Genomic DNA, 27735 nt, shown 5'->3' on the forward strand with positions numbered 1-27735 from the left:
GAAATCCATAGATTACAGCCTAATTCATTTATATAAATTGACTGATTTTCTTATATGAACTGTAACTCTGTAAAATTGCTGCATGTTGCGTTTATATTTTAGTTCCGTACTGTTTTCATCTCATTTCATCCAGGGTTGTAAACATTGAAATTACGTTAAAACTTAAACTTAACTGCATTGACTTAACTTGACAAACAGATTGTTACATCAATCTAATTTCAACATAATCGTCAGAATTATGAATATGTTGAAATTGTGTTGAAAATTCCAAATAGGAAACGGAAAAAATATTTGTCATCCTATATTCAATATTGGGTGGTTGAAATGATGTTGAATTTCATATTTGATTAGTCATATTTTATTTGACCTTGTTTCAATGTTGATAGTAAAATGGTATGTTTGAATCAACGTCATTGTTTCAACGTCATGCCATCAACCTAAATAAAGAGGTATATTGAAATAAAATGGTTAGTCACAGTCCAACAATTCCTGTCTGAACATTGACTCCTACTGGTATATGGGGGGTAATGCACTTCAGTGATAAGTCTACCATCCAGATGCCTACCTCTATGTACCCCGCTTGGCAAACAAGCTGCGTTCGATTCAGCTGAGCTGTCATGTCAACACATTTAAACATTGATCATCTTACATACTGTACCAATTTGTGTAGACTACCAAAATAACATTGAATAGTTTAAAATAATTCCTCTAACTTTTCTTACACAAGCTGATGGGAGAGTAAATCCGGAGGGAGGTTGGATTTATGTGGCCTACATTGATATCTGATTTGCCCAACAAAAGGACAGCATCATTTCAACTTGTAGCTAGGTATACTGTCATTTATCCAAGGTTGATTGGATCTTTAGAAGTTTAGAAGTAGCTACCGTTAGCCCTATACATAGGATGTCAAATTCACGATATGAATAACACACTTTTACATTTGGATATGGTCTTCTGTATGAAGGAGGGTTGGTTGATTTCAAATTTGATCTGTACGTTATCAATATGTTGGATTCATGTCTCCATCTCAAACAGACATCGAAGTTGAAGAACAGGACTAACTCAAATCAAACTTTATTTGAAGTGCATTTCATGTTTGATTTGATTAAGTGCTATTCTATAAATTGAATTTTTGGTTGAGATGGAGACTTGAATGCAACATATCGATCATTCATTTGTAGATACACTGGATATTGAATTTAAATGCAACCAAATATCACCATTTGAAGGAGATGTATCTTCTGCTTGCATAGTATATATACTGTATATTATGAATAACATATATAACAGACAATCTATTCTACGCAAATGAGTATGGAAGCTGGTCATTGTCTAAATGTGTTGACATGATAGCTCAGCTCAAATGACCACAGTTCATATACCAGTAGGAGTCACTTTTCAGGCAGAAATCGTTGGACTGTGGCTTCACATTTTATTTCAATATACAGTTGAAGTCGGAGGTTTACATTCACTTAGGTTGAAGTCATTAAAACTAGTTTTTTCAACCGCTCTACTAATTTCTTGTTAACAAACTATAGTTTTGGCAAGTCGGTTAGGACATCTACTTTGTGCATGACACAAGTCATTTTTCCAACAATTGTTTACAGACAGGTTATTTCACTGTATCACAATTCCAGTGGGTCAGAAGTTTACACACACTAAGTTGACTGTGCCTTTAAACAGCTTGGAAAATTCCAGAAAATTATGTCATGGCTTTAGAAGCTTCTAATAGGCTAATTGACATAATTTCAGTCATTTGGAGGTGTACCTGTGAATGTATTTCAAGGCCTACCTTCAAACTCAGCGCCTCTTTGCTTGACATGGAAAAATCAAAAGGTTCATCCTTGGGAGCAATTTCCAAATGCCTGAAGGTACCACGTTCATCTGTACAAACAATAGTACGCAAGTATAAACACCATGGGACCACTCAGCCATCATACCACTCAGGAAGGAGAGGTGTTCTGTCTCCTAGAGATGAACGTACTTTGGTTTGAAAAGTGCAAATCAATCCCAGAAGAACAGCAAAGGACCTTATGAAGATGCTGGAGAAAACAGGTATCTATATCGACATAACCTGAAAGGCCGCTCAGCAAGGAAGAAGCCACTGTTCCAAAACTGCTATAAAAAAAGCCAGACTATGGTTTGCAACTGCACATGGGGACAAAGATTGTACTTTTTGGAGAAATGTCCTTTGGTTTGATGAAACAAAAATACAGCTTTTTGGCCATAATGACCATCGTTATATTTGGAGTAAAAATGGAGAGGTTTGCAAGCCAGAGAACACCATCCCAACCGTGAAGCATGGGGGTGGCAGCATTATGTTGTGGGGGTGCTTTGTTGCAGGAGGGACTGGTGTACTTCACAAAATAAATGGCATCATGAGGACGGAAAATTATGTGGATATATTGAAGCAACATCTCAAGACAACAGTCAGGAGGTTAAAGCTTGGTCGCAAATGGGTCTTCCAAATGGACAATGACCCCAAGCATACTTCCAAAGTTGTGACAAAATGGCTTAAGGACAACAAAGTCAAGGTATTGGAGTGGCCATCACAGAGCCCTGACCTCAATCCCATAGAACATTTGTGGGCAGAACTGAAAAAGCATATGCGAGCAAGGAGACCTACAAACGTGACTCAGTTACACCAGCTCTGTCAGGAGGAATGGGCCACAATTCACCCAACTTATTGTGGGAAGCTTGTGGAAGGCTACCAGAAACGTTTGACCCAAGTTAAACAATTTAAAGGCAATGCTACCAATTACTAATTGAGTGTATGTAATCTTCTGACCCACTGGGAATGTGATGAAATAAATAAAAGCTGAAATAAATCATTCTCTCTACTATTATTCTGACATTTCACATTCTTAAAATAAAGTGGTGATCCTAACTGACCTAAAACAGGGAATCTTTACTAGGATTAAATGTCAGGAATTGTGAAAAACTGAGTTTAAATGTATTTGGCTAAGGTGTATGTAAACTTCCGACTTCATCTGTACCCCTTTTTTTTAGGTAGATATGACGTTGAAACAATGACGTTGATTCAAACATACCATTTTACTTTCAACATTGAAACAAGGTCTAATAAAATATATCTAATCAAATCTCAAATTAAACAACATCAACCACCCAATATACGTATATTGAATATATGATGAAAAATATGTTTCACATTTCTATGTGAAATTTCAACTTGTACAATTAGATAAATGTAACAACCTGTTAGTCAGGGTAAGTCAATGTATTTAAGGTAAAGTTTTACCCTTATTTCAATTTTTACAACGCTGGTTGAAATTGGATGAAAACAGTACTGATTGATGACTTATTTTCCACATTGATTCCACTTCACAGTACGTTGAAATGACCAGTGTGTGCCCAGAGGGATGCCAAGCACATTCAAGACCTCTGGAATCAGGTGTTCACTTGGCAGACCATTTTATCAGAGAAATGTTTCAGGATCACAAGGCATCAGGTTTGGCACAGAGACTGTATTCTGATACAATATTGGTGTGCACACTCAGTCATCTGACCTTATAGGGACGCCTTGAGGAAAGAGGGTTAAGTATAGTTACAAGGACAAGACATCTCAGAGGAGGGGAAGAAAGAGAGAGAGAGTGTGAAAGAGATGTGTGTGTTAAAGGTGTTCTGCCAGTCAGCTGCCATTTTACGGTCACCTTCCCCTATCATCACCATAATTAGTTCATCTCATTAGTGGAAGGAGTGTTTCTCTTTACTAGCCTTTGTGTACCTCCATCGGTTTGGACAAACACATTGTATATGTCTTCTCTTACCAAAGGCCTGAATTTCACCACATACTGTACAAAAGGTCACCTACTGTTTCTACCTGCAGATTTGACATTTCACTGTTGTTCTGAATTTGCCCTCTTCATCTTGTTGAAACAATCCCAACGATCAATCTACTATGAGACGACAGAGCTGTACGAAATACATCTTCTTGCTATCTGTACCTCTATCTGCTATCAAGATGGATATGACAACTATTGGTTTCTGTTCCCCTTCAAGAAAATATGGAATTGTCTCAAACACAGGCAGGCAAATTAAGATATTTTTTCCACTAATTGGTATTTTGACCAATCACATCAGGTCTTTCCACATAAGCTATTTTTCAGAGGGGATCTGATTGGTCAAAATACCAATTTGTAAAAAAAAAAAAAAAAAAAAAGATCAGAATTTGGCTGCCTGTGTAAATGTAACATTTAGCAAGACATAAAAACAGGCCTTTATTCAACCCATAAAAATTCCTGGCTGCCATGTGTAAATAATATGACTATGAAACTGACTGTTGTGAATTACACACTTCATGACAGGGCAGAGTTAATGCTTACACACGACACATACCATGCCATTGATAGGGCTTGTTTTGAACAGGTTGGTTTTACCCACTGAACACTCATTGGGGAAATCAAGTTTTCATTAAGCAAGGTCACTGTAAGTACAATAGTAGTATCCCATTACAGAGTGCTACTATCTTTTTCGTATATTATCAGTCATTTAGAGGCATATGTTCCATCTCTTGTTTGATCATAATAATGGTAGTATGGTTAGATGGTGGAGACATTTTCAACTGATTATAGGACCTGAATCAGGGTTATAAATTAGAGGGCTATAAATTAGATCAGGTGCACATTATCTCTGCTATAGGAGCTGGACTGTATGGTGCAATATCAGACAGCCAGCAAGCACACACTGTACTTGGATATTTTTTTTTAACCTTTATTAATGCAGAGAAGTCCCATTAAGACAGATTGTCTCATATATTATATACCCACATAGATCATTTACAGCCTACAGTACACACTGTATCTCTGCCTGTGTGGTAAGACTCCTGTTCGTTTACCCTTTAAAGTGCACGCATCATGCTCAAACACACCCATTCCCCCTCACTTTGCCCAGAGCCCCATGAGGGCGGTTGGTGGCGCCTCTATCCTTACCCAGGGGGATCTGCTCCATCAGGTACAGGAAGCTGGCAAATAATTCAGTCCTCATGGTGTGGTGCAGATGGAAGGACAGGCTGTGGCGACACATGGACGCATCTGTGTTCTTACAGCGGTTCTGATGGGCCTGGTGGAGAGCTTGGAACTCCATGTTAGGTCGAGGGCTGGAAGACATCCCTGCTCTTTGTGTGTCTTCCAGGCTCGAAGACATCCCTGCCCTGTGTGTGTGTCCAGCACAGCGAGCAAGTTATGTGTGAATCAACGGTCTGTGTGTGTGACCTAGTGTGCCTGTGGCAGTGTCCCTACTCTGTGTGTGTCCAGTCTAGCGAGCGAGTAGTGTGTGTGAACCGAGTGTGAGAGTGTTGTTGCTTCTGTGGTGCTATGTCTGTGGATCCTGGTGTCGGGTGGTAGCCTCAGGCAGCGTGGAAAAAAAGGGATAGGCTGGGATCCCCTCTTGAGATGGTGCTGAAAACTGACCCTGGCTTAACGGGTCACCTGCTTGAGCCTTTGGCTTGGGAGGGGTGAGAGAGGAGCCAGGGACGGAGGGTGGGACACTAGCTATCTGTTTCAGAAGAAGCCTCCTCCCTCAAGAAGAGCAGGCATGCCGAGTGGTATTTGAGCTTTCAACCCACAAATACCAGAAGCACACAAGGCGGACCATACATTCACCCGGCACTTACAGCCATATAATGTAGCAGTTATTTTTTAGCAATGTCTTCTCATGTTTGTATCTATACAGAGCATGCACTGCATATGCAGTGTTCTTGTCTCAAGAAGCCTAATTTACACAGTGAGTGATAAGTCATTTAAATGTATGTCAGACCATGCATGCATTCACTCAACAACATGTAAATATTCACTTATATTTAAAGCTTTGAATAGAGACATTTGGACTTATCACATGATAAGGCACACCCGGTCCAAAACTCAAACTGTTTGACATTTCTTTTCTGTCGATAGTCAGATGCTGAAGCATCGCCCTAGCCTCTCAGTTTTTGTTGTCTCTGAACTTCTGGTCCAGATATGTGTCAGTAAGTCTGACTTATGGTTCAAGAATCTGCCTTCATGTCTCCAGGGAAATCCCCAGTGTGTATGTGTCACCATGCTCAATCAACATTTCAGATCCCAAAAAGAAGCATTATCGTCCCTCGTGAGTGTCAACAATACTGTACATAGCCTCTAATAATGACTTGGATGTTGATGCACCATGATCTGCAGAGGATATCAGAAAAATAACAAGTCTGCATGGCCAATCCTATGCAAATGCCTTTATGGTAAATAGTATCAAACACTCCTCATTAAACACCCCTACATATATTTTACAGTAAGTTAGTCTTGGCCAGCACATAACCGAATGTACATTGGCGAACTGTAAACATCATGCATCCTTTCACTCACTTCAGTTGACTTTATAGTAAAAGGCAATGTGTTGCCCATAGAAATCATATGTTGTCCAATGCCCATTAATTTCTGTTTCAACCAGAAAATAAATACCAGTTTAGCTTCTCGCCTACGGATTCAAATTTCAGAGTGATGACATCACTTGTCACTTCGAAAGGCTAAAATCAGCTAGCTCAAGTTGTGCAATCACATGTTCTGTCCCTTTAACACGTGCGGTCAATATTAATGGCTTGTTGACTAGACTGTTCAGACTGTTAAGATGATAAAGGGTTTACAGTATAACTCAACTATATCTCATTTTCTGTACCCTTCATATGTGCAATCATTATTTATGGACTGCATTCAGACTGTTGAATTGTTATACACAATGTATCTTAAAACAGGGTTGAAGGAGTCCATTGCAGTGTAATAGTCAGATAAGAAAATGGATTTGAATAATTCATTTTCCCTAGCTCTGAGCTGTTACATAACATTAAGCCACTAAGTTCACATATTTACATCCAGAACTGTAAGGTCCATTGTCAACGTCACCTAACCCTGAGACCTCAGAGACCAGAACCTTCTGTTGGGAGGTCCATCATGTTAGCTACGCTACTTAAAAAAGATGTCCGACCAATCAAACACAGCCTTGAACTTAATAAAAAAAGGATTCAAATACATCACCAGCTGGTTACAAAGGAAATGGCCTACAAATGGAAGATGTTTCCTTAGATTAAAGGAAAAGCACTACATTTCACTGATTAGAAAAACTGAACAAATCAGATCCAACAAAAGTGTGAAATTGAAGAATCCATTACCTGACTATGTCATACCAGAAACAACATAATGCATGTTGTTCATGCATGAGGTCCCTGGCTGGAACAACATATGTGGACATTGGACAATGGATAACATACAGTATCTGCTAAACCCAGTCAACGGATAAACAAACCTGAAGTCACCCACCTGTAACTGTATCCCTTTCCAGCTGTACATGTTCTCCTCCAGACCTACAGATGGCGATAAGTTGCTCTCTTGTCCGCATTTCAACGTTCTATGCTTTTTCTCTCATTTTCTGCTTTGCATGCTGGGATGACAGTCTCAAGCCTAGCAACACAAAGCAAAAGCATAAACGATGAGAGCTCTACATTTAGCTAACAAATCCAGTCGTTCTGTTGAAATTACCGTGAAAGAACATTTTATATGAGTTTTCCATTATTTCCGAAATGGAAAAATTGCAAGCAGAAGATGCTCGGTATTTGAAAAGGTAACGGTTGCAAGCACCTAACTAGCAGCTAACGTTAGCTAGCCAGGGGCCTATTCATTACGCCTATTCTGTAGCGAAACGTTTCTTAAACGGAACGAAAAATGGGGAGGGGCCTACCGGTCATGGCTAGAAGGGATGCAGATTTTGTTAAATTAAATGAATTACATTTTTGGGGGACATTTTAGCTAATTCTAACCATTTTCCTAACCTTAACCGAAATATCCTAACCGGCTACGTTAATTATCGTAACCTGCTGTGTAAGTCAAATCTGACAGAAGCTGAATCTCTTCTAGCCATTGCTGCACCTATCTAAATTTTTCCAATAGAAACTCTTGTTTTTGTTGAAAATGCAACTGTTTGGAATAATGATTACACCCAAACTATGACTAGCAATCAGCTGTTATTGAAATGTAACAATGTGAAAATTGTCTTAAAATGATATGAAAAAATGTATTTAAGTAGAGGCTTCAAGTTTACTGTCTAGCTAACAATTTAGTGGTTGAAACTAAATGTTGTAAATCAAAACCGGTTTATCATCTGGTTTTCCATCATGAACACTTCATGTGACACTTGGCCATTTATCTAATTCCTTAGGAAAGTGAAAGGGGGGAGTTTGGATGTCCACCCGACAGAGAAAGCCCTCATCGTTCAGTATGAGTTGGAGGCAACTATCCTCGGTGAGATGGGAGACCCGATGGTTGGGGAACGCAAGGAGTGTCAGAAAATGTAAGCATGGGTCTAGCTACACACATGCCTGATGTTTGCTTAAACATCAGACTGTAACCATGGGTACCCCATGGCTATTCAGTCTGAAAGAGTCTGCCTAAAAAAGAAGCAAGAGTCTCTACAAGCCAGAATGTTGAAAAAAATGATATTTACACTTTACTGGTTTTCCGTGCTGTTGGTCGTTTTGACGGTAGGAGATGGAGATGGGGTATCCACAAGAAATTGTTGTTTACCCAATTTTTTTTGTGGTGCGTTTTGCGGTGCTGGTAGGTTCTGTCACTTGTATTTTCAATCACCTAACGGATTGCTCATGATGCAATATATGTAAACAATAGCCAAATGTAACCGAACATAGTCAACCAAATCACGTTTCCTCACAATCAGCTGGAAGTGTTTGACAGCTGATTGCCTCGGACAATGTTCGGGCTGTGGTTTGGTTAGGCTTGGCCATATTGGGCAAGTGTTTATCATGTGTGAAAAACCAATATACAGACCAGTGTACTGAAGGTCGGGTTGATAACACTTCCCCGTGGATATTTTGTCTCAGATTACCTCTGACATAGGGCCAAAATCGGCAGACAACAGGTGAAGTAAGTTGAAATGAAGTTTGTTCAACATTCTGACTTGTAACGGGACTGTTCGGGAATGCTGAGCCTACATGTTAGAGACGAGAGTAATTATTTCACTCTTGTATTCTAAAAGAGGCTAACCTAATGTAACTTAATGTTACTAAGCTACTAGGAATGAGATTGTTGTTTTTCAGTCACTCACCTGAAAAGGGGTGCTTTTATACAATTTTACATGTTCACAACTAAGTAGGGTCCCAGGGGAAACATAGACCAAAACTATCGTTCGTTTCCCATCACATTGAAGAGTTATTGGATCTAGCAATGTTGTTTCTTAGAAAATGTCTCAAAATTATGTTGCATGTGTATTTTCTATTCACAGCATCCGCCTAAAAAGCTTGAACGCCAACACGGACATTGCCTCCCTAGCTCGGAAGGTGGTGGAGGAATGCAGGCTCATTCATCCATCTAAACTACCAGAGGTGGAGCAATTGCTCTTCTACCTGCAGAACCGCAAGAAATCAGGTAATGGTTCCATCATGATAATGCCTGTCCCTGCAAGATGTTGCCGACAGACATAAGCTGTGTTCGAATACCCATACTAATACTACATACTTAATGAGTTCATACTACATACTTTTAGTTCATTTTAGTAAACTGTAAACAAACAGTATCCTTTCAGTTGAGCATATTGGCGCTACGCCTGTCTACCGGAAGTTGATTCTGTAGATTTTGGCCTCTAGATGGCAGCAGTGTATGTGCAACGTTTTAGACTGATCCAATGAACCATTGCATATCTGTTCAAAATGTTGTATCAAGACTGCCCAAATGTGCCTAATTTAGACATATCTGATATGGGCAGAAAGCTTATGTCTTGGGATTTTTTCTTGTTACTTACAACCTCATGCTAATCACAATAGCCTACGTTCGCTCAACCGTCCCGTAGGGGGGACACCAATCCCGGAGAGGTTTTAACCACTTTATTTTACACACAGAGACTGATCATGTAGATCATAGTCTTTGTTGTTTAATTAGTTAACCTGCATTTCCCCCTATCAGGGATTTTTGTTTGCATGTTTCAGTGCAAAAAAAAAAGTGTCACCTTTTTGGGCCCTCACCAGTTTGCATCCCTGATTCAAAGCGTACACTACCAGAGGAGTAGGGTTGATCCGAGCGTTCTGACCATCACAACGACACTGCAGTCAAGCACACAAGCTAACTGGCTAGCTACTTCCAGACAAATGGGAGAACACCTCACTCTGACCGTTTTACTCGCTGTAGCAGAGCTGGTTAGGCTGTTTTCATGTTATCCAGAGCGTTGGTGACTGTAACTGTGCTGCTGGCAACAATTTAATGAGCTTTTTCGCAGGCATTTACTGACACCGGCCATATTAAATGGGTGTTGAGCGTTCGTAAATTCATCAGTTATTCTGCGCTCTGGTACGCTCAGATATACTGTCCCTGTACATTCAGCCAGCTGGGTTCTCCATCCATCGCGCGGACAGGAAGAAACAACTTTCAGAGAAAAAGAAAGGCGGAGGTGTATGTTTCATGATTAACTATTCATGGTGTGATTGTGGTAACATGCAGGAACTCAAGTCCTTTTGTTTTCATGATCTGCAATACCTATCAAATGCTGACCACATTACCTCCTGAGAGAATTTTCTTCAGTCATCGTCACGGTCGTGTATATCTCCCACCAAGCCAACACTGCGACGACTACTCTGGACTTTGCGCGAATTGGAAACTGCAAATATCCTGAGGCCGCATTTATTGTAGCTGGTGACTTTAATAAAGGAAATCTGAGGAAAACGCTCCCAAATTTCTATCAACACATCTCTTGTGCACATCGAGAACTCTGAACCATTGCTTCTCCCCCTTCCGGGACAGTTACAAGGCCTTCCCCTGCCCTCTTCGGCAAATTAGGACCAGCTAAACACCTTTTCCCATCAAAATTGCATAGCCTGCATCTCAATCACCTGCATCCGCCTATGTCGGCCTACCGCATCTGCGGTGTAAAGTGGCAGAGCTACAGCGCTGTTTGTCAGACCAGGAGACATCCTGAAAATCAGTCTGACCTCGCCATGGAAAGGGGAGACTCACGAACATGATGGTGTTCTCTGTTTTGTTCTACGACCCCCACAAGTGTCATGGGACTCATCTGGAGTTAACCCCGTACCGGTTTTAAAAATTGATGGAAGTAGTTTTGTGCCCCCAAAAAGGGGTTAAATATGTGTAAAACATTTAATAATTCCAGAGTTAAATTTTTATATATCTCCTAGATATAGGACAGACACTTCACAACCTTAATATTTATTATGCATTTTTGGACTGTCTATTTTGCCATTTCTGATTGTGTTATTCAATGAGTTTGTATGGGCTATAGCAGACCAAATTCCAAGCTGCATCCTCAGAGCATGTGCAGACCAGTTGGCTGGAGTGTTTACAGACATATCCAATCTCTCACTATCCCAGTCTGTTGTCCCCACTTGCTTCAAGATGTCCACCATTGTTCCTGTATCCAAGAAAGTGAAGGTAACTGAATGAAATTACTATCGCCCTGTAGCACTCACTTCTGTCGTCATGAAGTGCTTTGATAGGCTAGTTAAGGATCATATCACCTCCACCTCACCCGACAACACCCTAGACACACTACAATTTGCATACCTCTCCAACAGACCCACGGAAGACTCAATTGCCATTGCACTGCACACTGCCCTATCCCATCTGGACAAGAGGAATAAGTATGTAAGAATGCTGTTCATCGATGAAAGCTCAGCCTTCAACACCATATTGTGCTCCAAGCTCATCACTAAGCTCGGGGCCCTGGGTCTGAACCCCGCCCTGTGCAACTGGGTCCTGGACTTCCTGATGGGCCGACCCCAGGTGGTGAAGGTAGGCAACAACACCTCCACCATGCTGATCCTCAACACAAGGGCCCCATAAAAGGGTACGTGCTCAACCCTCTCTTGTACTCCCTGTTCACCCATGACTGCGTGGCCATACACGTCTCCAACTCAATCATCAAGTTTGCTGACGACACAACAGTGGTAGGCCTGATTACCAACAACGACAAGACAGCCTACAGGGAGGAGGTGAGGGGCCCTGGCAGAGTGGTGTCAGGAAAACAACCTCTCTCTCAATGTCAACAAAACGAAGCTTCAAGTTTCTTGACGTTCACATCAATGAATACCACTCCAGAGAGTGGTGCATTCAGCCCAACGCATCACCAGGGGCGCACTGCCTGACCCCAGGACATCTACAGCATCTGGTGTCACAGAAAGGCCAAGTAGATCAAGGACCTCAACCACCCGAGCCACGGCCTGTTCACCCCGCTACCATATAGACCGAGAAACTGAAAAACAGCTTTTATCTCCAAGCCATCAAACTGTAAATAACAATTTGTTCTTAACTGACTTGCCTAGTTAAATAAAATAAATAGGATCTGAAATAGTCTGGCGGACGTCTCTCTAATAGTGTCTCAGAGGTAGTGTAGCTGGTGCTACCAGCACTTCATGGTGAAACAAAGTCTTTTTGTGGAGACTTCACAGGAGGTGTTTGACCCGGACTGGTGCTCTCAGGAAGTTGAGCCTTGTTGGTCTCAGGTTGTTTGTCCAACTGCAGCTCTGGTGAACGTTCCAATGTCCTGTCCTGCTCGTTTAAGCATTGATCCAAGTCCACGGATGGAACTGGAATTTGAGCTCAGATCTGAGCCACGTGCCTCCTTAGTCTTTGTCCACTTCCGATGATCACAGTATGTGATACTGGTCCTGCACAATCCTCAAATTGTAGCTGGAATCCATTTGGGACCAAACCCATTGTTTCTTGTGTAGATATCGTCTCCAGGTGAGAAAGTTCTGAGTTTGGCTCTGTTATCATGATTACATTTTTGATTCCATTGCTTTTGTTGTATTTTCACTTTTAAGTCTGGCCTGATGAGATCCAATGTTGACCTTAATCTCTTTGACATTCGCCTTTCTGAAGGTAACAACCCAGTTGTAGCTTAAGGAGTGATCCTGTAGCTTGACACATTTGTTTCAATGCTGTCCCCTTGCATCTTCCTCTAAAGGCGCCCGAGGGGAGGGCTGCCGTTTTACAGGCTCTTTACAAATGACCTCGACTAACCTGTACCCCCGCACATTGACTCGGTACCGTGCCCCCTGTATATAGCCTCGTTATTGTTATGTACATTTATTGTAACTTTTTTTATTGTGTCAATTTAGTTTATTTAGTAAATATTTTCTTAACTCTATTTCTTGAATCTCATTGTTGTTTAAGGGCTTGTAAGTAAGCATTTCACGGTAAGGTCTACACCTGTTGTATTTGGCGCATGTGACAAATGCAATTTGATTTGATCTCCTCAAAGATCTGAACCGCACATTCTGCTGTTCCGTTTGAAAATGGGTGAAAAGGGACCGACGTTACATGCTGAATTCCATTTTGTTTCATGAAACTTGTGAATTCAGTGCTTGTAAGACAAGTAGCATTGTCGCTAACCAGCAATTCAGGCAATCCCTTGACACTGAAGCTTTGTCTCAACTTCTCAATCGTGGCGTGCAATGTTGACGTGTTCATGGGGTAAACATCCATTCACTTTGAATGAGAATCAATCAGCAACGAGCAACATTTTCCCTAGGAAGGGTCTAGTGTAGTCCACATGTAGTCGTGTCCATGGTTTTCCCGGCCATTCCCATGGATGTAATGGCACGGTGGGGGGGGTGACTTCCTGTTACTCTGACAATCTGTACACAGGCTAACCTCATTTTCCACATCCTGGTCCATCTTTGGCCACCAGACGTATCTTGATGTGACTGGTGCAACAACTTCAGTAGCATTCCCCGCTACTGGGAAAGCTACTCTTGAATCCCACAGAACACACCCATCTCAAACACTCAAGACCAAGCGGCGAGCGTAGTAAGGCATGATCTGAGGCTCTGTCACTGTAGCGCATCCTTTCAGGATAAATTCATGCACTTGTGATAGCGTCACGTCCTTTGAAGTCCATTGCCTGATTTTGTGCTGTGTTCACCGGTGCACCATCCAACACATCGATCATCAAGACTTGGTCCTTTTCTCCTTCCTGAGCGATGATTTCTGTAACGGCAGCCTACTCAGAGCATCAGCATTCCCATGGTATCTACCTGGCTTCTGTACATGATGGCCCTGAGCCACACAGCCCAACGTTGAACTCTTGGAGAGACCATTTGTGGTACTGGCTTTTGTTCATGGAACAGAGAGATCAGAGGCTTATGGTCGGTCACAATAGTGAATGTTAACCCGTATAAGTACTTGTGGAATCTCTATATTCCGAATATGATAGCCAGCTGAGAGTACTTTTTGTCCGCTGGCAACAACATGGCATATGGAACTGATCTTGGCCAATAGAATCTGGGAGTAGCATCTGGAGCAACATGAATGGTAGCTTCGACCCCTTTCAATGTCCCTAGCGCTTTGAAAACACAGTCATGCTTTGAAATCATCTGCTGCAGTGTCAATGTCTCTGTGGTGACATGTTTGATTTCATCCCAGTTCAATTTTATTTCCTCCAACCACCATCTCCCTAGTAAGCTGGGGCCAGTACCTTCCGCTATTAAGAGAGGCAGACTTTTATTTTGGCCTTGATATTCCACCTGAACATCAGCAACTCCAATGCCAGTTTTTCCCCTGTGTACGTTTTGAGTTTAATGGGGATGTCTTTCAGTTTGTCCACTTCACCTTTTTTCCACTTCTCATTGAATTGGGACCTGTTCATCAGTGTGACACTACATCCTGTGTCTAGTTCAAACGGTACCTTAAATCATTTATTCCCATTTCCACAATAAAAGGCTTCACCTTTTTCATATTCACCCAATGTACACTGTACATTGAGAGCGCTTGCTCTGCGTCTGCGCACTCACTTTCTATTACTTAATTTGAGCGGTAGTTATAGCGTCGCTATTCGGTTTTCTTCTGTTCATTTTATTTTCTGTAGCTCGTAGCTTTTTCTAATTGTGGCACGCCCTCGCAATGTGTCATATTATCCAACATGCATAAAACTTTTCATGTTTGAATTTACATTCAAATGCTTTGTGTTTGCCTTTGCAACTATAACGGTCTCTATTAACCGGAGGGGCTGTCCCGCGGCTTTCCCTTCTTTGAATCTCAGCGAGCTCAGAGCTGCTCTCTTTTACTGTATGGCATGCAGTTGCACCCCTTGCCTGCAAATCCAGTGCATTTATATTCACGGACTCCATGGCCTGGGCCAGTTTGAGTGTATTCTCAAACATGAGAATACACTCAAACTGGCCCAGGCTCTGATAACAAGCGTATTTGTATCCTGTCGTCAGTAATCCCACACACCAGCATAATTATAATATAATAAACACACAGAAATACGGACCTTTGGTCATTAATATGGTCAAATCCGGAAACTATCTAACTACTATTTCGAAAACAAAACGTTTATTCTTGCAGTGAAATAGGGAACCGGGTGTCTTCCCTAACTGGGTGTCATCCCTAAGTCTAAATATTGCTGTTACATTCCACAACCTTCAATGTTATGTCATAATTATGTAAAATTCTGTCAAATTTATTACGGTCTTGTTTAGGAAGAAATGGTCGCTTCAAACAGTTCGCAACGAGCCAGGCGGCCCAAACTGCGGCATATACCCTGACTGCTTGCACAGAACGCAAGAGTAGTGACACAATTTCCCTGTTTATATTGCCTGCTAACATGAATTTCTTTTAACTAAATATGGAGGTTTAAAAATATATACTTGTGTATTTATTTTAAGAAAGGCATTGATGTTTATGGTTAGGTACATTGGTGCAACAACAGTGCTTTTATTCGTGAATGCGCTTGTTAAATCATCACCCGTTTTGGCGACAAATGATAAATTAACAAGCACCGCAATGATTATTTGCAACGCAGGACAAGCTAGTTAAACTAATAATGTTATCAACCATGTGTAGTTAACTAGTGATTATGTTAAGATTTGTTTTTTATAAGATACATTTAATGCTAGCTAGCAACTTACCTTGGCTCAGTCCTGCATTCACGTAACAGGTGGTCAGCCTGCCACGCAGTCTTTTCGTGGAGTGCAATGTAATCAACCATATTCTGCGTCAAAAAATGCTGACTACCGATTGTTATGAAAACTTGAAATCGGCCATGCTGGTCGACCTCAAGTAGGAATATTGCATAACTATGATCAATGGCTCATTTGAGAGAAGACAACCTCCCGGCCAGTATTGACAGCTGACATACAGTACCAGTCAAAGGTTTGGACACACATACTCATTCCAGAGTTTTTCTTTATTTTTTACTATTTTCTACATTGTAGAATAATAGTGAAGACATCAAAACCTGTGAAATAACACATATGGAATCATAAAGTAACTAAAAAGTGTTAAATAAATCAAAATATGTTTTATATATGAGATTCTTCAAAGTAGCCACCTTTTGCCTTGATGAGAGCTATGCACACTTTTACCATTCTCTCAACCAGCTTCACCTGGAATGCTTTTCCAACAGTTTTGAAGGAGTTCCCACATATGCTGAGCACTTGTTGGCTGCTATTCTTTCACTCTGCGGTCCAACTCATCCCAAACCATCTCAATTGGCTTGAAGCCGGGTTATTGTGGAGGTCAGGTCATCTGATGCAGCACTCCATCACTCTCCTCGGTCAAATAGCCCTTACACAGCCTAGAGATGTGTTGGGTCATTGTCCTGTTGAAAAACAAATGATAGTCCCTCTAAGCGCAAACGAGATGGGATGGCATATCGCTCCGGTAGCCATGCTGGTTAAGTGTGCATTGAATTCTAAACAAGTCACTGACAGTGTCACCAGCAAAGCACCCCCATACCATCACACCTCCTCCTTGCTTCACGGTGGGGACCATACATGTGGAGATCATCCGTTCACCTATTCTGCATCTCACACAGACATGGCGGTTGACCAAAAATCTCATTCTTTGCAGCAATTTGACCATTAAGGCCTGATTCACGCCGTGCCATCTGAACAGTTGATTTTTAGATGTATCTGTTACTTAAACTGTGAAGCATTTATTTGGGCTGCAATTTCTGAGGCTGTTAACTCTAATGAACTTATCCTTTGCAGCAGAGGTAACTCTGGGTCTTCCTTTCCTGTGGTGGTCTTCATGAGAGCCAGTTTCATCATTGCGCTTGATGTTGAAGTGCAGTCGCGAAAACCAAAGTTGTTGACATTTTCCGGATTGACTGACCTTCATGTCTTAAAGTAATGGTGGACTCTCGTTTCTCTTTGCTTATTTGAGCTGTTTTTGCCATAATATGGACTTGGTCTTTTACCAAATAGAGCTATCTTGTATATATCAAATATTTTATTTGTCACATGTGCTGAATACAACAGGTGTAGAATTACAGTGAAATGCTTACTTACAAGCCCTTAACCAACAATTCTTTAAGAAGTTTTAAGAACAAAAAAAAGTTAAGTAATTTTTTTTTAAATAAAAGTAACATAATTAAACAACAGCAGTAAAATAACAATAGAAAGGCTATATACAGTTGAAGTCGGAAGTTTACATACACCTTAGCCAAATACATTTAAATTCAGTTTAAAAACAGTTTTTCACAATTCCTGACATTAAATCCAAGTAACAATTCCCTGTCTTGGCTGAGTTAGGATCACCACTTTATTTTAAGAATGTGAAATGTCAGAATAATAGTAGAGAGAGTGATTTATTTCAACTTTAATTTCTTTCATCACATTCACAGTGTGTCAGAAGTTTACATATACTACATTTGTATTTGGTAGCATTGCCTTTAAATTGTTTAACTTTGGTCAAATGTTAGGGTTGCCTTCCACAAGCTTCCCACAATAAGTTGGGTGAATGTTTGTCCATTCCTCCTGACAGAGCTGGTGTAACTGAGTCAGGTTTGTAGGCCTCCTTTGCTCGCACACGTTTTTTCAGTTCTGCACACACATTTTCTATAGGATTGAGGTCAGGGTTTTGTGATGGCCACTCCAATACCTTGACTTTGTTGTCCTTGAGCCATTTTGCATACTTCCTTAAGCATACTTCCACAACTGTGGAAGGGGTCATTTTCCATTTGGAAGACCCATTTGCAACTATTTTGTGAAGTGCACCAGTCCCTCCTGCAGCAAACCACCTGATTGCTCTAGCATCTTCACAAGGTCCTTTGCTATTGTTCTGGGATTGATTTGCACTTTTCGTACCAAAGTACGTTCATCTCTAGGAGACCAAACGCGTCTTTTTCCTGAGCAGTATGACAGCTGCATGGTCCCATGGTGTTTATACTTGCATACTATTGTTGGTAAAGATGAACATGGCGTTTGGAAATTGCTCCCTTGGATGAACCAGTTAACAAGACATTTGTGGAGTGGTTGAAAAATTATTTTTAATGACTCCAACCTAAGTGTATGTAAACTTCTGACTTCAACTGTACAGGAGGCACTGGTAGAGTCAGTGTGTGGGGGCACCGGTTAGATCGAGGACCGGTTAGTATACCACCTAGGGCTGGGCGGTATACCGGTATTGATGCAGGGACTGGTTTGGGTTTTTACTTTACCTTCTATACTGGGATTTGAATGTTTGGATTGTTAAATGTGATACGCCATGTGTAAAGTCTATTTTTATAGTTTACTTCGCTACTTGAGTCATATCTTTCCGCTCTTTCTCTCTGTGCCACTTTCCACACAGACCTAGCCACGCCCCCTGTCACTCAAGGAGCGCATTTGATGTTCCTCAACCACGATACACTTGCCTTCAGTCTGCATGTATCAATGCACCACATGCAACAATGTTGATGACATTAATGCTGTTTTAATATATATCCACTAGCGTTCTAGTTGTTAGCCACTAATGCTAATAGCTAGCTAGCTAATAAATGTACTGAGTAAGAGCAAACGTAGCTAGCTAATACAGCCTGATAATACCAGTGATGGTGTAGACCTAAATCAGCATGTTTGTGCAACAGTATCTTCTAAATCAAAGAGGAATATGCAAAGCAAGATTATGTTAGCTACATGAACTAGCTTAGAGAGAACATGCAATGTAACCAAAGCTTATAGGGTCCCCTAGGAAACACTTATCAACACTTTAGTTCCTACCCTGTCACAATAACTCCTCCCTGGCATTTTAATTCGTTGTCATCTGAAACTACACTGTATTCAAAGTGCCCACTATTATATTCTAACTATAGAATTAAAATACTCAATCTATTTCCATGATTCCAACAGTTTTGCTCTAATTCGCAAGTCAAATCGCAATTGCAACATTTGGTTTAAAATAAGTCCTAGATTATTTGCCCATATCGTGCAGCCCTACGTGGCAGTGTGGAAATGATCTCAATTGAACAGTGGTGTAAAGTACTTAATTAGTACTTTAAAGTATTTTTACTAATGTCATTTTTTGGGGTATCTGTACTTTACCATTTTTATTTTGGACTACTTTTACTTCACTACATTCCGAAAGAAAATACTGTACTTTTTACTACATACATTTTTCCTGACACCTAATAGTACTCGTTACATTCAGAATTTTTTTCAGGACAGGAAAATGGTCCATTTCACGCACTTGTCAAGAGAACATCATTGGTAATCTACTGCCTCTGATCTGGAGGACTCACTAAACACATGCCTTGTTTGTAAATTATGACTGAGTGTTGGAGTGTGCCCCTGGCTATCCGTAAATAAAATAAAAAAAGAAGAAAATGGTGCCATCTGGTTTTTTACTTTTGATACTTAAGTATATTTAAAACCAAATACTTTTATACGTACTCAAGTATTTTACTGGGTGACTTTCACTTTTACTTGAGTCATTTTCTATTAACGTATCTTTACTTCTACTCAAGTATGACAATTGGGTACTTTTGCCACCACTGCAGTTGAGTGCAGGAAATGCATAAATTATAAAAGTGCTGAAATTTCTTTTGGTTGAATTGAACAGTATAAAAGACTCATTGAAATCACTTAGAATACATGTGTTGCCACCCTAGGATCACTCACAACTCATAAAGCAAATGGAGAACATTTATTATTAAAAGCTCAAAATACCGTCCATTTTTAAAATTTTTAATACCATGATATAATATTTTGGCCATATTGCCCAGCCCTACCTTGTCACAACACAACTGATTAAATGCATTAAGAAAAGAAATTCCAGAAAGAAATTTTTAACAAGGCAAATTTAACAAATTAATTTTAAACCATTTTTAACAATGCATTCCATGTGACTACCTCATGAAGCTGGTTGAGAGAATGCCAAGAGTGTGCACAGCTGTCATCAAGGCAGAGGGGGTGGCTACTTCGAAGAATCTCAATTGTAAAATATATTTAGATTTATTTAACACTTTTTGGGGGGGTTCTACATGATTCCATATGTGTTATTTCATAGTTTTGATGTCTTCACTATTATTCTACAATGTGGAAAATAGTAAAAAATAAAAACCCTTGAATAAGTAGGTGTGGGAGACTGTTGGAAACAGTGCCGTATAGAAACATAAGCATTTCACTGCACCTGCGATAACATCTACAAAATACAGTATGTGTACTTGACCAATAAAAGTTGAATTGATCTGAATGACTTTGCCTGCGATTCATTTTGTAAATACACCTTTATCATGCTATGCTTACTAGTGCACATGCTGTCCTGTCCTCCTCACAGACAAACGAGAGAAACACCCGCCGAGAGACCTCGCACCATTTGAGGGGATGGAGGTAAGCAGAGCATCTTCAAATTTGTGTATGTGTCTGACTGTGTGTCTGTTTGTGTCCAAGTCTGTTTCTGTGTGTTTGTAGCATGATTATCACTGTATTATGTCGGTATGATTTTAACCCTCACCATTCCTCACCTATACTATATCTCTGTTCTCAGCTGGATGAGGAGGCCAACATCAACAGGATAGATCACTATGTGGAGCTGCTGTATGAGGACATCCCAGAGAAGGTCAGGGGTGCCACCCTTATCCTCCACCTCGCCCGCAACCCAGACAACCTGGAGGAGCTCCTGCAGAATGGTATGTTCCTTCCCAGTCTGTCACAATGCTACGTTCCAGAGAAATCATCTTCTCTGTTCTGCTGGGTGTTTAAAAGCTGTACAGGCCAGGCTAGACAAACTCTAGTGTCATTGGTTGATATAATCTACAGATTCTCTCACCAGCCCATCCTGTTCATAAGAAAACGGCCTAGCACTAGTCCTTCCTATTGCCTTCCCTGACGACAGAGCTGTTTTCTCTCACAACAGCACAGGGTCCTCATCCATTACAGCTGTCAAATGATGGCATGGCTTCATTTTGTAACTGTCACTATGCATCACAGGCTCACTTTGTCTGTCGTAACGGATCACGTGGTCAGACGTTGATAACGGTAGAACGTGCATGTGAACCATGAGACCTCGGGTCAGTGAGGAAAGTGGAGATGGCCAGGGGAAATGGAACAATGTGATATGTATATTTACAATGAAGATCACCCATAGCTCAAGCCATGGGAGCCTGGAACCCTTTGCATTCCCCCAAATTCCTTACCTTAACCTCCCACCCCAAGCTGACTGTCATCTCCATGCTAGACTCTTTCCACTACCTGCCCACCTCCACCCCAACTGCATACTTCCCTTTCAAATCCTAACATACTTCAAATAATCCCCCTCCTCTTCCTCAATCACTCCCCTTGCCCCCCCCCCCCTCCCCACACACATCATATGTATATCACTTTCCTCACTCTCTCTTCTCACCTCCCCACCTCTCTCTTGCTTTCTCTCTGACCTGTGTGGTGTCTGCTGCTCATCAGAGACAGCCCTGGGAGCCCTGGCCAGAGTTCTGAGGGAGGACTGGAAACAGAGCGTTGACCTGGCAACCACCATCATCTACGTCTTCTTTTGCTTCTCCAGGTATACAACTCGCTCGCTCGCCAGAACCTCTTCTTTTGTTTTCATGTTCTGCTCTCTCTCATTCTGACAGCAATCACACAACTATGACAACATATGGCAAAACCTTACTTTCCAACCTTGGGGGTTGGGAAACACGAATTACCCTTGATAGAATAATAATTAAACTACTTGTCAAGAGCAATTTGAGTTGTGAGAGGTTCTACGTAGTTCTGCAAACTGATAGTCCTTCTTGGCCCCGCTCCGTGGCAGTGCTGTTTGGTTTTGAAATGATTTGGTTTGTGTCTGGCTGATTATGAGTAGGAGATGAGAGATACTGTTTTACTCAATCTTTCTTGTCCTTTTTTTGCAGTTGACTTTTTGGTCTAAGCTCTCAGCTGATAGGATCATTTCAATCTGAGCACCCGACTGTGCAAAAAAAAAATAGGTGTTGCATAACGATGAACGAAATGCACTTTTGAATAAGTGGAAGCCTCGTAAACCTTTTCTCTTCCCTTCCCCAGTTTCTCCCAGTTCCATGGGCAGGTGACCCACTATAAGATCGGAGCCCTCTGTATGAACATAATTGAACACGAGCTGAAGAGGTACGACCTCTGGCAGGACGAACTGCAGAAGAAAGCGGCAGCCTATATCCTTCAGCTGAAGTCAAAGGTCACCTAAATGATGTTGCATATCTTGCTACTTGATTTTATTTTATTAGGATCCCCATTAGCCGACGCCAATGGCGACAGCCAGTCTTACTGGGGTCCGACACATAACGAAAACAACATAGACAGAGGGTCAATGCCTCAGGGTTCCTTCTGCCCTCAGTGCTGGCTGATTTATAAAACACGACTATATAGTGAGTTCATTGGTTCAATACAGCAACACTCCTTCCTTGACTGATCTCACGTGACGATGACCATAAGAACCAGAATGTGAAGAAGGAGCATGAGAAAGCCTTCAAGAAGTACCAAGGTCTACTGATCAAGCAGGAGCAGCTTCTACGAGGTACAGCAACTGTGTAGCACACTACCATGTCTAGCAGAGGGGTAGTGATGTTTGTTACAGACAGCACTATTAGTGCTTGATAATACAGTGATGTAATTACCAACTACATTGGTTGTTGGATCACTATTTGATTCTACAGTCCCCCCTCTCCCTATTGCTTCCCAGTGGCTCTGCACCTGTTGTTGAACCTTGCTGAGGACACGCGCACCGAGCTGAAGATGAGGAACAAGAACATCGTCCACACCCTGGTGAAGACCCTGGACCGGGAAGACGAGGAGCTGCTGGTGCTGGTGGTCTCCTTCCTCAAGAAGCTCAGTATCTTCCTGGAGAATAAGAATGACATGGTGAGAGAGGAAGGAAGAGAGGGAAAGATGGAGGGAGAGGGGCAGAGAAGAGGGAGGGATGTAGGGAGAGCGGTACAGGAGCTGGTGGTCTCCTTCCTCAAGAAGCTCAGCATTTTCCTGGAGAACAAGAGAGACATGGTGAGTGATGGAGTGAGAGAGGAAGAGGGAGGGATGGATGGAGAGGAATTGCAACAAGGTGAGGAAAATACAGTGAGCTCAAAGTATTGGGACACTGACCCCTTTTTTGTGGTTTTGGCTCTACCCTAGCACTTCAGTTAAAGTGCAGACTGTCAGCTTTAATTTCAGGGTATTTTCATCCAAATCCCAGAAATGTTCCATAGGCTCATCCCTTTTAGTGAGCTTTTCTCCTTTGCCAAGATACTTCATCCTCCTGAAAGGTGTGGCATATCATTAAGCTGGTTAAACAGCATGATCATTATACAGATGTGCCTTGTGCTGGGGACAATAAAAGGCCACTCTGAAATGTGCAGTTTTGTCACACAACACAATTCCACAGATGTCTCAAGTTGAGGGAGCGTGAATTGGCATGCTGACTGCAGGAATGTCCACCAGAGAATGTTGCCAGAGAATTTCATGATAATTTCTCTACCATAACCGCCTTTAACGTCATTTTCGAAAATTTGGCAGTACGTACAACTGCAGACCACATGTAATGACGCCAGCCCAGGACCTCCACTGTTAACTCGAAATGACACAACGACAAGGTTCCAGTTTAACAAAGTTTACTCTACTATATGAACACACTACAAGGTAGCCATTACACTCCAGGCTAGGTCCAACAACGACCAGACTTCCTGCGCATGCGCTCTCTTGACTGAGTGATAGCCCCGTAATAACAGAAATATAGGGATACTTAAAACATGAGCTTAACATCCACATCCGGCTTCTTCACCTGCGGGATCGTCTGAGACTAGTCACTCGGACAGCTGATGAAACTGGTTTTGCACAACTGGAGAATGTCTGCACAAACTGTCAGAAAACGTCTCGGGGAAGCTCATCGGCGTTCTCTTCGTCCTCACCAGTGTCTTGACCTGAGTTCCACGTCGTAAATGACTTCAGTGGCCAAATGCTCACTTTCGATGGCTACTGGCACGCTAGAGTAGTGTGCTCTTCCCAGATGAATCCCGGTTTCAACTGTACCGGGAAGATGGCAGATGTGGGCGACCGGTTTACTGATGTCAATGTTTTGAACATAGTGCCCCATGTTGGGGTTAGGGTATGGGCAGGCATAAGTTACGGACAACAAACAGAATTGCATTTTATCGATGGCAGTTTGAATGCACAGAGATACCGTGACAAGATCCTGAGGCCCATTGTCGTGCCATTCATCCGCCGCCATCACCTCATGTTTCAGCATGAAAGTGCACGGCCCAATGTCGCAAAGATCTGTACACAATTCCTGGAAGCTGAGAATGTCCTTGTTCTTCCTTGGCCTGCATACTCACCAAACATGTCACCTATTGATCATGTTTGGTATGTTTTGGATCCACGTGTATGACGGTATGTTCCAGTTCCTGCCAATATCCAGCAACTTCCCATAGCCATTGAAGAGGAGTGGGAGAACATTCCACAGGTCACAACCAACAGCCTGATCAACTCTTTGCGAAGGAGATGTGTCGCGTTGCTTGATGCAAATAGTGGTCACACCAGAGACTGACTGGTTTTCTGATCCACACCTAATTTTATTTTATTATTATTTTTACTATCTGTGACCAGCAGATGCATATCTGTATTCTGTCATGTGAAATCCATAGATTATTAGGGCCTAATGAATCTATTTCAATTGACTGATTTCCTTGTATGAACTGTAACTCAGTAAAATCTTTGAAATTGTTGCAGATGTTGCTTTTTATACTTTTGTTCAGTGTACATAGTCCCCCCATTGTAGGGGACCAAAAGTATTGGGACAAGTTTAAGCGTATTAAAGTAGTCAAATGTTTTGTATTTTATCCAATATTCCTAGCACACAATGATTACATCAAGCTTGTGACTCTACAAACTTGTTGGATGCATTTGTTGCTTGTTTTGGTTGTGTTTCAGGTTATTTTGTGCCCAATAGAAATGAATGGTGAAAATGTATTGTGTCATTTTGGAGTCATTTTTATTGTAAATATCATACCACCTTCCCAAAATGCTCCCCTGTTGTAATGGTGAGAGGTTAGCATGTTTTGGGGGTATGATATTTGTGCATCTCACTCTATTATTATTATTATTATTATTCACGATTCATTCAGGACTATCCATAGTCATGGTTGCATCCACATTAATGTAGAAGTGTTTAGAAACATATTACATTCTTATTTACAATAAAAGTGACTACATTATTTACCATTCATTTCTATTGTGCACAAAATAATCAAACGCAACCAAAACAAACAGGAAATGCGTCCAACAAGTTTGTAGTCACAAACTTGATGTGGTCATTGCGTGCTAGGAATATAGGACCAAATGAAGTTTTGACTACTTTAATACCTATATAGTGCATTCGGAAAGTATTCAGACCCCTTCCCTTTTTCCACATTTTGCTACGTTACAGCCTTATTCTAAAATGGATTCAATTACATTTTTCCTTCATCAATCTATCCACAATACCCGATAATGTACATTTTTGCAAATAAATAAAAAACAGAAATACCTTATTTACATAAGTATTCAGACCCTTTGCTATGAGACTCAAAATTGAGCTCAGGTGCATCCTGTTTCCATTGATCATCCTTGATGTTTCTACAACTTGATTGGAGTCCACCTGTGGTAAATTCAGTTAATTAGACTTGATTTGGAAAGGCACACACCTGTCTATATAAGGTCCCACAGTTGACAGTGCATGTCAGAGCAAATACCAAGCCGTGAGGTTGAAGGAATTGTCTGTAGACCTCCGAGGCACAGATCTGGGGAAGGGTACCAAAAAATGTCTGCAGCATTGTATGTCCCCAAGAACAAAGTGGCCTCCATCATTCTCAAATGGAAGAAGTTTGGAATCACCAAGACTGTTCCTAGAGCTGGCAATCTGGGGAAAAGGGTATTGGTCAGGGAGGTGACCAAGAACCTGATGGTCACTCTGACAGAGTTCCAGAGTTCCTCTGTGGAGATTGGAGAACCTTCCAGAAGGACAACCATCTCTGCAGCACTCCACCAATCAGACCTTTATTGTAGAGTGGCCCGATGGAAGCCACTCCTCAGTAAAAGGCACATGACAGCCCACTTTTAGTTTGCCTAAAGGCACCTAAAGGACTCTCAGACCATGAGAAAACAAGATTTTCTGGTGTGATGAAACCAAGATTGAACTCTTTCGCCTGAATGCCAAGCGTTACGTCTGGAGGAAACCAGGCACTGCTCATCACCTGTCCAAAACAATCCCTTTGGCGAAGCATGGTGGTGTAAGCAGCATCATGCTTGTAGTGATGTTTTTCAGCGGCATGGACTGGGAGACTAGTCAGGATCGAGGGAAAGATGAACGAAGCAAAGTACAGAGAGATCCTTGATGAAAACCTCCAGAATGCTCAGGATCTCAGACTGGGGCACTGGTTCTCCTTCCAACAGAACAACTACCCTAAGCACACAGCCAAGACAACGCAGGAGTGGCTTCGGGACAAGTCTCTGAATGTCCTTGAGTGGCCCTGCCAGAGCCTGGACTTGAACCCAATCAAACATCTCTGGGGAGACCTGAAAATGGCTGTGCAGCGACTATGTCATTATGGGGTATTGTGTGTAGATTGAGGGGGGGTAAACGATTTAATCCGTTTTAGAATAAGGCTGTAATGTAACGAAATGTGGAAAAAGTCAAGGGATCTTGATACTTTCTGAATGCAATGTAAGTGTATTAGTCCCAATAGTTTTAGTCCCCTAAAATGGGGGGGGGGGGGGGGGCAGGCAATGTACAAAGAGTGCTGTTTTTTCTAAATGGAGTTCCATATGGATGAAAATACCTTCAATGTAAAGCTGACAGTCTGCACTTTAACCTCATAGTCATTGAATCATTTCAAATCTAAAGTGCCGGAGTACAGAGGAAAAAACTTCAACAAATGTATCGCTGTCCCAATACTTTTTAAGCTCACTGTACATACAAAGTCTCAGGTCCTCTGACTTACTGTAGATTGAGAATGTATAATAATAATATTATTATTTTTATTATTTTGTGGTACCTTTTAAAGATTTGTACTAGTTTACATTTAGAGTTACTTTTGATGCCTTCTCTAGTACAGTTGTAGGACTTCAGTGATCATTGCTTCACTTCCCTGTCTTACTGCAGTTCCACCTGGATCCAATCTCAGCCAGTTTGTGTGCCTTTATTAAACCCAGACTGAGTTAGGATCAGTTTTTATTTAAAAAAAATTTTTTCCTTTTAGTGTATCTTTGACTCTGATAAAAAGAACCCTTCGGGGTGCTTGCCCATTGTCTACATGAGTCCAGCAGAACAGAAGAGTAGTGCTCTCAACATGTTATTCACAGAGTATCTTTACTCTGTGGGGACTTTATCTCAGGGGACGGTTTTAGTTGCAGGCTGATTAGCTACAAAAAGATAATTGGTTAGGGATTTGTCATCATTTTACTTATTACACGTTTGTATTCAACACCAGATAACAGTTGTGAGATGGCTTTAGAACTGCAGTTGATTACTGTGCAGA

General features: G+C 41.4%; 1 protein-coding gene across 1 annotated transcript in view; it reads left to right on the forward strand.

Annotated features, from left to right (window-relative positions):
* Positions 1-7526: 7526 nt before the first annotated feature.
* LOC129855555 (kinesin-associated protein 3-like) overlaps positions 7527-27735 on the forward strand; it is a 47342-nt gene continuing 27133 nt past the window's right edge. The window contains exons 1-9 of the mRNA XM_055923342.1: positions 7527-7599; positions 8194-8325; positions 9274-9416; positions 20538-20590; positions 20748-20889; positions 21659-21758; positions 22259-22383; positions 22647-22745; positions 22911-23089. Coding sequence (XP_055779317.1) covers positions 7559-7599; positions 8194-8325; positions 9274-9416; positions 20538-20590; positions 20748-20889; positions 21659-21758; positions 22259-22383; positions 22647-22745; positions 22911-23089 — 1014 coding nt within the window. The 5' untranslated portion in view covers positions 7527-7558. The remainder of the gene's footprint in view (positions 7600-8193; positions 8326-9273; positions 9417-20537; positions 20591-20747; positions 20890-21658; positions 21759-22258; positions 22384-22646; positions 22746-22910; positions 23090-27735) is intronic.

The sequence above is a fragment of the Salvelinus fontinalis genome, chromosome 5 (genome assembly GCF_029448725.1).
Source record: "Salvelinus fontinalis isolate EN_2023a chromosome 5, ASM2944872v1, whole genome shotgun sequence".
Lineage (NCBI taxonomy): Eukaryota > Metazoa > Chordata > Actinopteri > Salmoniformes > Salmonidae > Salvelinus > Salvelinus fontinalis.